This window comes from Ornithodoros turicata, chromosome 2 (genome assembly GCF_037126465.1).
Source record: "Ornithodoros turicata isolate Travis chromosome 2, ASM3712646v1, whole genome shotgun sequence".
In the NCBI taxonomy this organism is placed as follows: Eukaryota; Metazoa; Arthropoda; class Arachnida; order Ixodida; family Argasidae; genus Ornithodoros; species Ornithodoros turicata.
The window spans coordinates 121,462,396-121,478,496 of NC_088202.1; the positions used below are offsets into that span (position 1 = coordinate 121,462,396).

The window sequence follows — 16,101 nt, forward strand, 5'->3', positions numbered from 1 at the left end:
AACTTCGGAACTTTTATAATTAAAGAGTTTATTATTGAAAGTTAATTAAGACATTGTCTTAGGAGTTCGCTAATGCCCTCCTAAGGAGTGCCCTTCAGCATATATGCTATATTACAATTGATTTCATCTCAGAAAAAGTGATATATATATATTTCTAAAAAATATGGTCGCAGTTAGCTGGGACACCATGTATATATATATAAAGAGAGGAAAAAAGCCATTAAAAAATAAGAAAAATAACGCTAGATGTGTTTGAAATTCAAACTTATAGATTAAGATGGCTTCTATGGCTGCACGTAGAAAAACAGATACTCATGGAACGATGCGACAGAACCAGAGGACACGTGTTTCGCCGTGTTTGCGGCTCGTCAGCCCTGGGTAGCTGCGCATCGTTCGGGATTGGCAAACCAGGGGTCACTCAGCGAGCGATATACACCTGGGAGGGGGACTGAGCATTCCTCAATGCCACAGTGCAAGCCAGTGAATTATAAAGAGAGGAAAAAAGCCATTAAAAAATAAGAAAAATGACGCTAGATGTGTTTGAAATTCAAACTTATAGATGAAGATGGCTTCTATGACTGCACGTAGAAAAACAGATACTCATGGAACGATGCGACAGCACCAGAGGACACGTGTTTCGCCGTGTTTGCGGCTCGTCAGCCCTGGGTAGCTGCTGGGTTTCTTATTTTTTAATGGCTTTTTTCCTCTCTTTATAATTCACTGGCTTGCACTGTGGCATTGAGGAGTGCTCAGTCACCCTCCCAGGTGTATATCGCTCGCTGAGTGACCCCTGGTTTGCCAATCCCGAACGATGCGCAGCTACCCAGGGCTGACGAGCCGCAAACACGGCGAAACACGTGTCCTTTAAATATTATGTTATTTAAATAATGAGCGCCTGCCACTCATTTACACGGTGCGCAGCCTGTAGATGGTATCGCACAGATACTTGTAAAAAAGAAAGTTCGTCGATTGGTGCACCCGTTCGCGAATTATTTAGCCCGGGGATTTAACGGAAACACCCGGTATATATATATATATATATATATATATATGTTCACAAGTCAGGCGTGCCACGATCCCAGCTGGGGACGGCCATTTCGAGCTGCAGCTCGAAACGGCCGTCCACAGGTCCATCGGTACAGCGTAGGGACACGCGCTCTTGGGTCGGCACGAATAACAGTGTATGTCTCTGCAAGGCGTCAATGTTGTATGCACCTGGTATATTGGAAATATGCTACCGCAAAACTTCGCAGAACCCGGAATTCATCGCGGAAGTCTTTGTTTGGCACGGAATTTTGCGGAATCCCTTATTTTGCTCGAGATTTCCCGCAAATCCGATGAAGTCGAAGGACGCGCAAGAGAGAGTCAGAAAAACGCGCGTGCTGCGCACGCTCCCGGATTAAGGACGATTAAGATTAAGGTACACGCGTATTTACTCGCACATTTTGCACCATCGCATAATTTGCGCACTCACGTTTTCGCGCGCGAATATCTGGCACGCGCGTCACAGCGACCCTGGCGGTTGCTTCAGTGCTATACCGAAGCTATTGCGGTGCTTTTGTTTGATTTGCGCACACTTTCCGATAATTGTTCCAGTGACGCGATGGACGATATACTGTCACTCGAACTAATGCAGTGATGTCAATATCGGCTTTAGCGAGAGCCGATATTTAGTATGACCTGCATACTAAAACGCTCCTGTGCACAATTTGTGCACAACCCCCTCGGAGGTGCAACTGCCGCTACTGCCCATGAGTTTTGGTGTGCGCACTTTTGAAGCTTGCGGAATGCTGGCACGTATAAATCACATCCCAAAACAAGAGAATGCACGCTTTTGCTCTAACATATGACTTTATTCAGTTTCACAAAATATATCGGTAAATGCGGATACTGAATGTCACAACAGAACAAAAAGGTAACCATTTTTTTGTGGCACAATATACGAGCATTAGACACGTTGTCCTGAACCTCGGGAAGGCAAGGCTATTCTACTCTACCTGTCTCTTTAGAAGGTGCTGCAGCAGGAACAACTAGTAAATCATGTGTACATGATACTCTGTTTTATTTGTTGTATATACAAATCTATCGTTTCGTCCAGCGTACTTGGGCTAAGGTACAATATGACATGGAATGCTAGAGGATCTAGAACTGAGTAGCATAGGAAAACGTCCGTAGTTATTTCCTACGAGGCAACATTGAGCACAGACGATTCTAAAATGAATGCAAGAGTGCATACCTTCACAACACACAGAGCAACAACATGCTCCTTCAACACTACAAAAAAAAAAAAAGAAAAAGAAATACGCACCAAAGCATGTACAAGCAAGCATATTCGAGACAGTTAGCTAGTAAATAGTTCCATTCCCGCTGTGCCAGAACACACTGTGGATCATCAATATAGCGATTCCTGAATTCATACCATACAACGAGATGTCCCTTGTTAGACAAGCATGTGCCTCTTTAGGTCACAAAAAAGCATAAAAACAACATATCTTCTACAACGATACTTCAGTGATTTATTGGCGATGTTGTAGCATTTTACTGTAAAGAGGTCTTCTTATCCAAATGGACAGATTAGAAATGTTCCCTAGCTATAAAGCGAAACTATCGCAGCAGATGAAAAAATAAATGGCATGATGCATGTAAAGTATGCTGTTCAAGGCACATTATCAAAGGCACAGGAGAGAGTGCTGCGACAAATCTCGATACCAAAAAATACTAGCTGACATGAAAAACATGTCCTTGAGCTCTGGGCTTTCCTTCGGGAGAACCAAAAAGGAAGGGAGTGCAAGTGAAGGTGCCAGTGGAAGAGCTAAAACATACAAAACCAGTTTGAAAGAAACATCACTCGAAGCACATTGTAGGAATACATGATACAACAGAAACACTGAATTCGATGAAGGTATTATTCCACTGAGAAGCTCTACAGACAAAATACTAAAACATTTCTAGTGTTCTAGCACTCTGTCCCTGACTCATTCAATTGGTCTATGACTTGCACAACCTTAAATTTAAGGATTTCTATCACCCAGTGCATTGATATTGGAGCCCTAAGCATAATGAAGTGCTTTATGACAGTACCATCCCCTTGCAAGAGAGATCTGTGCACCCACCCACATCCTTTGGAAGAGAATGTAGTCACATAGTAATATATGAATCAGGCAATGTTCCCAAATGGGATGTTTGTGCTGCCTGCCAGTTCCAAGCAGTTACTTTGAAAAACAGTGTCCTATCATTCCTGTTGCAGGGACAGTGTAAGAGCACCATTACATTTGTTATGTCATGTGCGATACTGAATTCTACCTGAGTATCTGTAAAATGAAACTGAATGAAATGCTCTCAACAATCCAATAAATTTCTTCACTTTTCCCATGGGCTCTACATTCAGGGACTGCTTTCATGCAGGTGGGCAAGAAGGATCAACTTCTAGTTATGTATGCAGAAAAGATTATAAGCACAACTACTGAGTAACATAAGGTAGAAACAAATAATGCACAATGCAAATTTGAGTTCAGAGACCTGTTGTGAGCCACTATTTATGAGAATTGTAAATGTGAGAGTGCAGCCACTCTAAGGCTGCATGTGTATACTGACACCTAATTGTACGCCACTTACGGCACTTCGTATGTAGCAGAATATAATATTTAGACAGACATCTCAAATTTGCACGTCAAACAACAATAATCCTATTATATTACTACTTTCACAAATACATGTCCCTTCCCTCCTGGAGCCGTCTGCCCAGCACAAAGACTGGACAATAAGCAAAGTACAGAATGATGATAGATTAATATTAAATTTGCATTATCTACAAATATCTATCTATTGCTCGTTACACCAAACGTTCTAGATCACACTGAGATAGCTTCAAGAGGCAAGCTAATACATAGAACATAATAAAATGCAAACGATGTGCCAGCTGCAATAATACCTTGATTAGCATGGCTCAACATAATTTGCAGGCAGCATTCCCGACTGTCCCGTACGCTGCACTGTACCAGTCATCCAGCCTTCATCGATCGGGATGCAGCAGACGATGATGTCCCCATCAAGAAAACTCACTTCGTCAGTGTCCTGTGCTATGTAGTCGTACATCGCTCGAAATGCGCGCTGTAGAAGGTACAGAACGTTATAGTTAAAAAAAAAAAAAATCATTTTGATTGGCTTTGCAACTGCTGAACTGAAAATTCCACATGGCAACTCGCATGATGTATATGCAGAACTTTGCCAGTCATTCTAGCTTATATATAGGGAGTGACTTTTTCAGGTTAAACCCGGTTCTGCCCGGTTATTCCCCCCCGAACTGACCTCTGACCAATTCGTGTTAAACCCGATTTTCCCCCGAATTCCGGTCACTATGAAATCCTCAAGTGACGTTTCCACAGAAGACGAACAAAGGTCGCCACATGCAACACATGTAAGAATGGGTCACTTTCGTTCCCAGCAATACACCCATGTGTGTCAACACTGTCTATGTCGTCGGGAACTACCGCTGGAAGATCAAGATCTCGCAAAAAAAAAAAGAGAAAAAAAAAAGAGAGACATTAGGAAAGGACTTTAATAGACAAGAGCAGAACCAAAAACACCCGATAACACTTGGAAGCACAATTATCGCCCGATTTCTACCCGCATTACAGATTTCAAAATAGCGCCCGATTTTTACCCCCCGAATCTGAGAAAGGCATTTAACCCAAAAATGTCACTCCCTACTTATATACCCCTCTCGGTCAAACGCGTAGCAATGCTCGTTAAATTTTATCAAATCAGTGTTAGCAATATTATTAAATTTGCCAAATGCAACTCGTTTCCCTGTGCGCAAAACCGTTAATGTTGCCCTCTCACCGGCTGCATAATCCTGCTCAATGTAGCGAGACTTGTCTATCATGCACTTCCTCAATTTTTTATTTTGCAGACTACAGTAAAGCCATTTTGAAGAATAATATACATATGTCAAAGGGAAGAAGCTCACCCCTGCTGATGGTGGAGGTTGCATTGGCATCATATGCTGCTGGCTAGCCATTTGGTGCTGGCTTGCCATATGTTGCTGTGTGGGCATGTGCTGGTTAGCCATGTGTTGTCGGCTCATCATGTGTTGCTTTGCTTGTTCCTGACTTGCTGTGTACTTTTGGTTTCCCATTTGCTGACTCGAAGTTTCTGTTCCTTCAAGAAAGACACAGCATGAAAGGGCATAAAGTGGACAAAGTATGTTGTATGTAGTAGGCAAATAAAACAACAAAATTGTGATGTACACACCTTTGTAGTATTGCTGTTGAGGGTTAACATACCCTGAGGCACAGGACCCATAGTTATCATTCAGAGGATCATAATCAGCAATGGATCCCACTTTTCGTGATGGCGGTGCCTGAACTATAAAGTAAAAAGTCGAAAAAAATTGAATTTAAAATCGTGGCAATAATGTGGCATGGTGGTATCGGATCCCTAACCAGACAAGACCTCGAAGTGACTTGTCATGCCTGGTAGGACTCCTAAATGAGCGATACTCATACTTGATGCCTTATCTAAGGTGTCAAAAAATCCTATTGAAAACACTATTTCTCTAAAAAATAAAAGTCCAACTATGGTTATTTTCAAGAAACTTTTGCCACGTGCTACAAGTAATGTTATCACATTTCAACTGAGTGAAATGAAATTTTTTAGTTGGACACTGAAATCTTTTACATTGCATAGTGCCATTTTTTTGCCAGAATAAGGGAGACCACTACCCCAGCTTATCTAAATCCACCATGAAACATATTCCCTAATGACACCGTAACAGCCAGGAGGTTGCTGATAATGGCAACAAGGGTTATAGTACGGTGCTGGACAAAAGTTTACGGAGCACGTATTCCTTCCTTGGGGTGATACGCTAGCATTGCGCACCTTCGGAGACGCACCTTTCCTTCACCGCCAATGCGAAAGGGCGAAGCAGCACAGAGCCGCCTCATGCGTTGAAGATGAGCTTTAACTTGCGGAAACAAAACAAAGACAAATGTATCGGGTGACTCTATCGGAACTGCCCTTATCTCGGGTTGCGTTTTTTTGTTTTCTTTTGGTCTTTTTCCTGGACACAAGAGGCGATAGTGTCCTCTTTCACCCTCTCACATTGTGGGTGAAGAAAAGACGCGTCTCTGAAGATGCGCAATGAACAAAATAAAGAAAAAAATGGCGTTCCTTCACGAATTTTTTGCGGGCGATCTATCGAACGAATTTTTGTTCTGGAAACGGCTACGATATCAGGTGACCGAAAGGAACAGATGTTCTCATTGGGACAACTTCGTAGCTTTTATAATTAAAAAATTAATTAAGACATTGAGATTGTTGCTGTCTTAAACAATGTTTGATATGCTCATCCTCTTTGAAATATACTGAATCCAAAATGCTGAAATGACATAATGGTTTAGTTAATCTGTACACTACAAATCAGAAATCCTGCAGCACAAACAATATAAGAATTCTCCCATGAGTGCTGTTCACACTCTTTGTGACAAGTTCTAAAATAATAAACCCCTACTAGTGGTACGTACAAAAAACACTCAGTATCAGAATCCTCAGAGCACCAACAGGGAATTTCAAGGGGGCAGCAAAAAGGTACAGAACAAAAACACAACTGCAGCAGCCAGCAAAGATAGTGTGCAAGGAATTCCTAAAGCAGAGGAATGTGACACAAGTGTGCATCAGGTGCCAAAAAGCAGGCAAAACTCGACCTGTGCCTCCATGTTGTGCTCAAAGTAGACGTTAGCACTGTACAGGGCAGCAGTGAGGTTGAACGTATTTACTGAGAATACGCCACAATGACATGGCATAGTACAACAAGGTAAGAGCAATACAAGACAAGAATAAAAAGCTAAGGAAGGCATAGTGCACATCCCCAGGCATGGCAAATACCTGGTCCATCCTCGGATGTGTAAATAACTGTTGACTGGAGCTTCGCTGAGTACGGAGAATTGTTATTCGTCTGGGGATCAATACTGAGCATCCGGGCTTGCTGTGAGTGTTCTGGAGGTTCATCGTGAGGGGGAGGGGGCACTGCTGCACCAATCAAAAGCCCACATGCACGTGCAGTCAAAACACACCACAGATGTACATAGACATGGGGAATAGATGAGTAATGATGAAGCATAACTGACACATTACTGGGGAAACACACGGCGTGTACAATGAGAAAAAGTAGGGATGTGCCAACCGAATCCGCGAATCCTTGAATCCTAGGCAGGGATTTGAGATTTGGGAATCCGAATCCCAGTGCCCAAAACGGCAAATCGAATGTTTCAAATCCACCAACACGTTTGTTTGTTTCCTTTTTCAAATTGGCGCCTCGGGAGTCTGCCGAAAGCCTCATTGGCGACGGGTGTTTTGTTGTGTATTTACATTGCTCTGGACTGAAAGAGTTCAGGCAGATACTGTTACATTACAAGTTTTAAAGCAACATGGTTTTGCGTTTGATTGTTGCTTAGTTTTATGAAAATAATTAAGACTAGAGAATTTATGTATTTCTTGTAGTCGATGAACGACGTGTTAAATAAATTAAGTTTAAGAAGAACTATATGGGTATGTTTTCTCCTGAAACTGAACTATTATTTAATTTGTTTTTCACTAAATGAAGGTATAATATTCTGCTTCAAAACACTTTCCAGTAGAAGTTTTTGTCCCTGCGTTTTTGAAATCTTTTTAGAGAAAGGATTTGAAAGATTCGAGGTTCGTAAGATTCGTGGATTCGCAGAACCTTCCTAGGATTCGAATTCCGATTCGGAAAATTCTGGATTCGTCTCATCTCTAAGAAAAAAGAACCCCCTCCCACTGCTGGCTTACAGGACGATTTCAGAAAGTCCATAAAATTTCCTACAATGTATTTTTTTTAAAAGTACCGTAATATATCTCTAAGAATCAGTCCTTATAAAGAGGGTCTTCCTTATGTCACAGCGAACTCTACCCATTGTATCGCCTAGTGCACAGGGTACACAGTGCGGTTAAGATATGGCTAGCGATCATTTGTTTTTGTTTTTGCTTATCAGGGAGGTACGTGCTACAATAGCCTTTCGTCTTTAGCACCAACTATCATAAGGGTCAATCGCAAAGAAGAGTACCACAAATCATGAATGAAGCATGCATTAACAAGTGCAGGTGCACTCCACATGCATTCATATGGCCATCAGAAAAAACTTACAGAACTCAAAACTATCAAGCACCTTCTCTGCATCAAGACCTGCAAGTATATGACATCTTAGACTAACACTACATTTGCAACATTACACAACAGTAAAGTGTGACACCAGAGTATACAGGCATAATTAAGCACATATCCAGGGAAGGGCCCTAATTGGAAGATTAGCAGACTTGACTGGCATAGGCAATACCTAGTCGGTCAACAGATGGGCTGGGCTTACACGCGGCTTAGTCAACAATAGCAAATATGTTTTGAGACCCACACCTACAGAGGTTAAAACTGGTATGTTGCTCTTTGCACCTGAGGTCTCAAAAGCATCCTGTACGGTTCTACTTTTACATGGTGCAGGCTACAGTTAAAACACAACACGAGATGCAATAGGCAGTGAGAGGCACAAAGGTGCACCGCCAGATTAAGTATAAGAATTGCAGGTAAACCAATCGCAAATAGTTTTAGTTCAGTGCTTGGCATTGTGAGGTGTCATAGGGCCAGCAGAATCGACCTCAAATCATTAATCTACGATTTCTAGGAGAAGCACACTCCCAACAAAAAATTCTTCAACATAGTTCGCTTTAAAGGGGCCATAAAGTAAGATTCAATCACCGTTGGAATGGTTTCACTTAATTCTTTCCTTACCACACCCATAGAGCCATAAAGTGAGGTCCAATCACCATTTAATCGATTGCACTTAACCCTTTCCTGACTGTACCCATAGAGTGTCGACCGCTGGTTTATGAGCTGCGATACTTGGCCTTCAAAGCAGATATGGACAAGTGGTGGCATTTGGTAGGTAGTATAAACACTACAAAATGAGTTTTGTTTTCAGTTTCAGCTTTTCCTTGTGCTGGTGATTTACTGCATTTACTGCAGTTATTCGCATTTGAAGCATATTTGGGTTCGATTTCGTTTATTAGAACGCAAATAACGACTTTGAAGGTGTTAGACAATCAGATTTTTGTCCTGAATGTGTGGAAATGTATAACTTGCACTATTGCTGTTCTTCCTGTCTCAAAACCAACCAGGAGGAATAGAAAATGGGCGAAATAGCAAAATGTGGTACAAGAACAGAAAAGCTGAGCATGAAACTAACGTTTTCTGCACAAATTGTGATGTTCATTATGATGTTCATTTCTGTTTTACTCCTTCAATGAACTTTTCACTCAGTTACATTAACAACATGGATGTTGATATTATTTTCCACAACTCATGAACTTCATGAACCAGAGTGCATTTGCAGGTATTATTTCTGACAAAATGTCCCACATTTTGTATATTTTGGAACCTGTAGATTGATATTTTTGTTCAAGATACAGGCGTATCTTCATGAGGTTTCTGCTGTTTGCACCATTTTTTTTTGTGTCCCAAAATTAATTTTGGAAATATACATGGATAGCTTTGTTACTGAAACTATTCAATAGGGCATTAATTTGGCTACATTCTCCTATATAGCAACATATTTTGAAGTGACACTGTCAGCCACAAAAAATATATTTGTCAAACCACCCAAAAATTGCCATTTTTGCGGCAGTAAGGAACGATTTAATCAGGAAACATCCCTATCTTAGCTGATGACCAGTTACAAATAAGCCACGTATAAACATGACATGGACAATCGCTGAGAGGAAAAAAAGATCATCAGTGGGGGCACCAAACCTACCCTGTCCATTTTGTTGTACCCCATTCTTTTCAGGTAGAAGTACCCTTTGCTGTTCCATGAGGTTCTTTCGTTCCAGTTCACCATGGTAGGCTACATTACTGATGATTTTAGAAGTCTGGCGGATCCTCATTGTTTCAGGGTCATCTGCAACTTGAGTCACTTTGCCTTTCAACTTTTCGAAATCTTCATGGTATTTCACCTAAGGCAAATGCTGGTATCAGTATTCTCCATACACCAAGATTCTAAAGCACGAGTTCTAAGGTAACAAAGTTTACTGAGGCTCGTACTATATATATTTTAGCGACTGAGAGTTTGAAGCGATTGAGAGGCAGGTAGTAGTGCATGCAAAAAAATGGCAGTACAAATAAGTAGGGTTCTTTGTTTTCGGGTTTTGTTATATTTTTTTTAAAATTCGAGGGTAGAAATTGGGTGGTTCTTTCAAAAGGAAATTCGGGGAAGAATTGGGCGTGTTCTGTCACGTGTGTTATGCTGTCGGAAGTTTCCGGGTGAAACTAAAATCATGCGAGTCAAGCTGCCAAGATGATTGCAGGGATAAACCATGCAATTGCAACAGGTGTTTAAAAAAGAGCACGCCTTTGGTGCTACCTAGGAGGCGACTAACAGCAGGAGCTTCCGATGTTTTCTTGGGTGCTTAAGAATCAAGGTTGACAACATGATTCATCCCTTTCGTGGCTCACTGTGAAGGTTGAAAGACCTCGCGGAATTCGCTGAGACATCAGGTTATGCCCGAATTTCAGAAAATTGGTTCGGGGTGCAGGTATCGTGAGCAATCGGGTTTAACCCGAAAACGAAGAACCTTACAAGCAAGCAGCATAATTTTCGACAGATCGCTTTCGAACCATTTCAATTTTACACTTTTCATTTTGACCTTTATATGGCAAGCTGTTGTCCTGTTCATGTGATGTTCATTGGTTTCCTCCACGTACAACTCCGACTCGTCTGTATGTCTGTCTGACCTTGTCCAGCCACCTCCTATTGATTGCGTTTTGTTTTGCATTTTTGTTGATATTTGTATTGCGTTTGTAGTTCTCTTCACCCTTACCCTTTTCTCTTGTACCATGTGACTTGGTTTTTGATATATGCTTCACGACTTGTAACAGGTCCTCAAACCTGAAGAAGTGCAGCCTACTGCACGAAAGTCTTGTTTTTTATGTATATAGTAAACAGTTGATGCTCTTAACCGTCTTTGTTATTTTTGATCCTGTTCATGACTTAGACTGTATTTATATGAGTGTCAACATGACGAAGAAAGTTATGCTGAGAATACTTACACGTCCAACTGCTGCCAAAGCTGCACATCACGAAGCATTTAAAAAGGATACAATAGAATAAACGTATAAATAGAAAGAGAAAAGGGAAGAAATGCACAACAAGATATCTATTTGTGCATTTTGCTATTCAAACGTACGGTACTTCAAACGTATGAGCGACAAAGAAATGTGCATACTTGGCTCTGGATACGAGTATTTTCAGCAAGACGCCTCGCTTCTGGCGTATCTGCCACAGTTGTGTGTTTTGCTTGTGGGCAATGCCTGCAAGAAACAGATAATTAACGAGATACAAGGATGCTCTTTCAGCGTGAGCATGATAAGTGGGCTCTCTCTCTGATAATGAAGAATGGAAATACAATTCTATTTTCGAGAGGCTCCAACCTGTGAATCCTATCACCTATTATTATCATCGCGTACTACTCACACAACGAGTTGAAAGATTTGTCTTAAAAGATTTGCCCAAAGCTGCTCATGTCAGCTGGATTTACCACTGCAAGCTTTCGCCGTACACCACAAGTAGAGTCTCGATGTCTCGCGATAAGGTAAACACGTATTTGCCCCCTAACAAAACTCCAATGCCAATACAAAACATGCAGCATGTCTGGTCCACACAAGAAATTTCACACACGTCTAAATACACATGTAACTGTGGGAGCACACTGAAAACAGCGCTGTATCAGACCTTCAACATTTGTGGTGCCTCCTCCACTCACTACTAGATGCTCAGCCATAGAGGCTACTGTAGAAAATCAAGAATATAAAGCAACAACAGGGGTCCACACTTTAATGGTGTTGCACCTCACTGGGTGAAAGAGTCGTCCCACATCCGTATGCCATGCCAACAAGCTCAAAAGTGTGGAGCATGTGTCCAAACAGTTGTAGGACAGCCATAGAGCTCTGGACTTGTCTTTTTCACTATATTTGTCAACACTTGTCGAGGTGAGTAAAATGGAGAAATAAAGCCGAAACGAATTCTCATTTATGCTGTGAAACAGCCGCTGCTATGAGCGGCGTACAGATGTAGACAGATGGAGAGAGGACAGCAGGGAGGTCAGTATGCACCCTGAGCCAACTTCAGGGGGAACTGTGCCGACATTCGTTTGAAAAGTCTGCCAGAAAACCTCGGGCAGCACAGCCTGTGCCGGGATTGATTCGAACCCGTCTCCCCTCCCAGTCTCGGCGTGGAAGGCAATCTTCATCTGCATTCCCTAGCCACAAGCTTGCTACTCCTATGCTTGTTTAGATAATATGATGAGTCATTTAGGGATCATCAACAACATAAAGTTTCTGTGAACTGCAAAAACTAATATTAATTCCAAAAAGCTTAAAAGACAGCAGGCAATAGTAGACCTCCCATGCATTGCACTAATTAAGATCACTTCCTCCAATTATCAAAACTAGTATACTAATTACACAACCATGACAAACGAATCAAAATAAGCATTTTGCATCCCTGGTGTAAAAAGAAAGGAAAGAGAAACAGAACATACGAACCCCCTTACCACACCTCTGCACAGAGACATGTGGTTCGCTGTAAATTATTATTACTGGTCAGCATATCCCTGTGGTACCAGAGGAACAAAATAGAAAAGTTGGTAGTAGTTCACATCTGAATACTGCAGCACAAATGATGGGACAGAAGGTTAGAACAGACATGACAAGGACACCTGCAGGCTCTCAGCTAATAGGATTTATTGGCAGACACGACCTTCATATACAAACAGAAAACGGTGTGTGAAATCATTTCATTTCATTTATTCATAACCCAAAGGCCCTAAAAGGGCATCATTGAGGCTCACTATATTGATAAGCTAGGAAGGGTATGTGTCAGCACTGCTTCCTTTTTATCGAAATTTGGAAAAGAGTATCTTATTCTTAGCTTGGATTCCCTACAATAGTAGTGACGGATAGGAGCGAAACGTGCTACCAAAGGCAAGCATGAATCTTTATCAGCTTGAATGAAGTATATCTAGTGACATTTGCTTGTGTTTTCTGTCTGTATATAAAGGTCACCAGTCAATAAAGCCTATGAGTTTATCTCCAGGTGTCCTCGTCATGTCTGTTCTGTCCCATCATTTGTGCTGGAGTATTCTGATATCCCTGTGGTAACCCATGTCAAACAAAACCTGATATTCCTTCTACAACCCTGTAAACCTATGTCAAAGACCCACAGGTTTCCCTCATACATACATAAATACATCTAAGTTAGATGCAAGTGCTCCTTCCACGTTAAGCATACCTATGACAAGGGCTGCTGCCACCTCTGCTTATTTTTCAGGCTGATTAATGGGTCATCCTACACTTAGCCGCACCCCCTGGGAAGTCAGTGTCACAAACCTGTTGTCCTTGACCTCCATTAGCGAATGAGCTGAATGGGTAACAGTCAAATATACAGTCATGTACTCTATTCCTGAGGCAGAACTTTATTAGGTCATTCAGTACGTTGCGGCAATACTCTAGCGACATGAAAGAAAGCAGTCACTGAAAAGGTTAGCCAGCTGCAGGACTCAAATCCACATCTTCTGGATTACCGGTTCAGGGCTCTACCATCGGACCCATCCATCGTGTTCTAGGACGTGTTTATCTCTACAGATAAATACTTTGAACACTGACTGATAGTTCATATACACATATTTAGTTTCTATTCAGCAATAAAACCAGGAAAATTATGACCCCCCAAACTGAAATTTGAGACATTTGTTTTGGAAACCTTGACCAGACAGGAAAATATGCTACTGAATAACATGTTTGCTTCCACTATGTGCACTGGGTGTTGTACTAGATGTTGTTAGCTTGTAATATTCTACTTAATGGTATCAAACCTAGAATGCTAGCCACAGCACCCAGAAAAATTTGTCAAAAGCGCCCCTCAAAAACCTGACACGATACATCAGGTATTTAGCAAGACTGAGCTAGCTGAGGCTAGCTACTTCCATACCTTAATTACAAGGTATTTACCTTCCCACATCACTGCTACACTGGAGCGGTATTGAATCCTAAAAGTACAATACCACTAATATGGCAAACTCAGTATTGTCGCAGACTGGCCATACATCACCAAAAGAGAAACGAAATTAGAGGGCTAAACTACGAAATGACCGTACGTACGGCTACGTGATTTTTGCTTACTAGACTTTGCTGTGTATTTTAGAAACATGCTTAAGAAATGAAATACCAGCAACTTTAAACAGTTAATACCGAGACTGACGAGAGGGTTGTAGTTCAGGATTATTGTTAGAGTCTATGTATATCATGTCCCTCGCAGATATGATACTGTGGACAAACAAGGTCTTATCATGGTCGAGCATTCATCACTTTCTTATTCCACAGATGGCAACAAGAACAACGATAACAACATGATGAGAGATGGTTTAACAAGCCAGGTTCTCAAGTGACTCAAGATCTCACATTTCAACGCGCATTTTGTTTCTGTAATGTGTTATTCCCTCCATCATCACCTGGCAGCAAGCGTTTCCAGCTTTGTTACTATGTAGATCAACTGATGAAGAGCAATGTAACTTGCATTACGCTATCAAGATTGCAACTGAATTGGAAAAAGGCATGCTGTGGACCTGTCTTGTGAAGCACTTGCCTATAAACAAATTATGAGCAGAGACCGCACAACATTACCTACAATTACTCTCAATATATGTAGGACACAAAATGAGACATAGCTGCAGTAAAACCGTACTTACGCATTACAATAGGGAAGTTTGCTAAAGCCCTTGTACGTCTTCATGTTCAGTGTCATCCCACATTCTTGGCATTTAAAGCATCCTTTATGCCAAATCTAGTGAGATAAAGAAAAAAAGGAGTACAGCCTATTATCGGCGACATTTCAGACAAGTGACGAGGCGAGAAACGGGAATACTTCGGGACCACACCCTGGCAACATCAGTTGAGCAATCAACGATACAACACAGGTCCTTCCGAGGGGTAAACGAAATACAGTATCAGCAATGACTGCTCAAAATTTTGGTGACAATGTAGAGCAACTATCCCTTTAAACGCCGCGTACATCCGTGACGAGTAGCGCAAACTGCAATGGAGTCCGCAATGCCCCAATTTAAGTGTCCTAGTATGCAAAGTTTACGGCAAGTACCGAGAGCAAACAACCTGAAAAGAGTGTAATGTTCAATACCACTGCAGTACACAGTTGTAATTCTATGAAGACTGGGTGTAGCGTCAACTCAAGAAATCAAGCTACCTGTCACGATACCGAACATGGCAATCCGGAAGATATTTTAGATTAAACTAGAAAAATCTTGACGATATTTTCGGGTACAACATGTCAGATAGCGGAACGACTGGAACGCATAGACTGCAATATACCAAACAGTTGTCCTGCATTTAGCAACATATCTTACCTTGTCCAAGCATTTCAGTTCTTCCAGCGGATACACTGTTTTTTCACACCTAGCGCACCTTTTTGTACTCATCGTCTGAGCGAAAATAACACAAGCAACGCACAAGACGATCCGCACTCCTCTTGTCGAATATTACTCGATTTAATTAACACAGTTATGAGAAACTGAAGAAACCTCCACACACATACACCACCTGACACCAACCAAAACGACTGCACACAGGGAAGGAAAAAAATGTAAAACGTGATACTGATACCGCTGATACGTCACGACAAATCGAGCGAGCGAGCGACGGCAAGCGCGCATGCAAGCGAGGCTCTGTCCTGTAATCATAGGGGTGAACGCCTTCGCCACTAGGATCGCAACGATAGTTGATAGGGTTGATAGGCTGATACACTCATACACTCGAACTTGCGAACTGCGAAAAAGGGTTTCGAACTACATTAGGACATATGACTGCAATTCAGCTTCTGTTTTCTCCATCAAGCAGATATGATGTGGTTTCTCCAAAATATTTAAAATGTAATAACCTGAAAAAATGGCTAGGAAGCAAGCGAGTTGGTGAAGATGATGCATAATGTAAAATCCCGAGATTAGCCAACACGAAGACTTCGTGTTGTG

General features: G+C 41.6%; 1 protein-coding gene across 6 annotated transcripts; it reads right to left on the reverse strand.

Moving 5' to 3' along the window:
• Positions 1 to 1,829: 1,829 nt before the first annotated feature.
• Positions 1,830 to 15,735, reverse strand: LOC135386019 (LIM zinc-binding domain-containing Nebulette-like). 6 transcript variants are annotated; one of them, XM_064615723.1, is made up of 10 exons: positions 15,481 to 15,731; positions 14,809 to 14,903; positions 11,290 to 11,374; positions 9,822 to 10,020; positions 8,165 to 8,203; positions 6,886 to 7,029; positions 5,254 to 5,367; positions 4,970 to 5,160; positions 3,932 to 4,110; positions 1,830 to 2,812 (listed from the first exon to the last, which is right to left on the reverse strand). In XM_064615723.1, exons 1-9 carry the CDS (start codon positions 15,550 to 15,552, stop codon positions 3,937 to 3,939), a joined length of 1,113 nt encoding a protein of 370 aa, XP_064471793.1. In that variant the 5' UTR covers positions 15,553 to 15,731; the 3' UTR covers positions 1,830 to 2,812; positions 3,932 to 3,936. The 6 variants fall into 6 exon arrangements, with proteins under 6 accessions (XP_064471793.1, XP_064471795.1, XP_064471794.1 ...); XM_064615725.1 differs by having other exon boundaries at positions 1,830 to 4,110; positions 4,970 to 5,154; positions 15,481 to 15,735; XM_064615724.1 differs by having other exon boundaries at positions 1,830 to 4,110; positions 6,886 to 7,026; positions 15,481 to 15,732.
• Positions 15,736 to 16,101: the final 366 nt, after the last annotated feature.

Coding starts and splice junctions, on each gene's coding strand:
- LOC135386019 (XM_064615723.1), bottom strand. CDS start 15,552: ATGAGTACAAAAAGGTGCGCTAGGTGTGAAAAAACAGTGTATCCGCTG. Junction 5,368..6,885: donor CACATCCGAGGATGGACCAG/GTATTTGCCATG, acceptor TTTACTTTATAG/TTCAGGCACCGCCATCACGA. Junction 4,111..4,969: donor AACCTCCACCATCAGCAGGG/GTGAGCTTCTTC, acceptor TACCTTCTACAG/CGCGCATTTCGAGCGATGTA.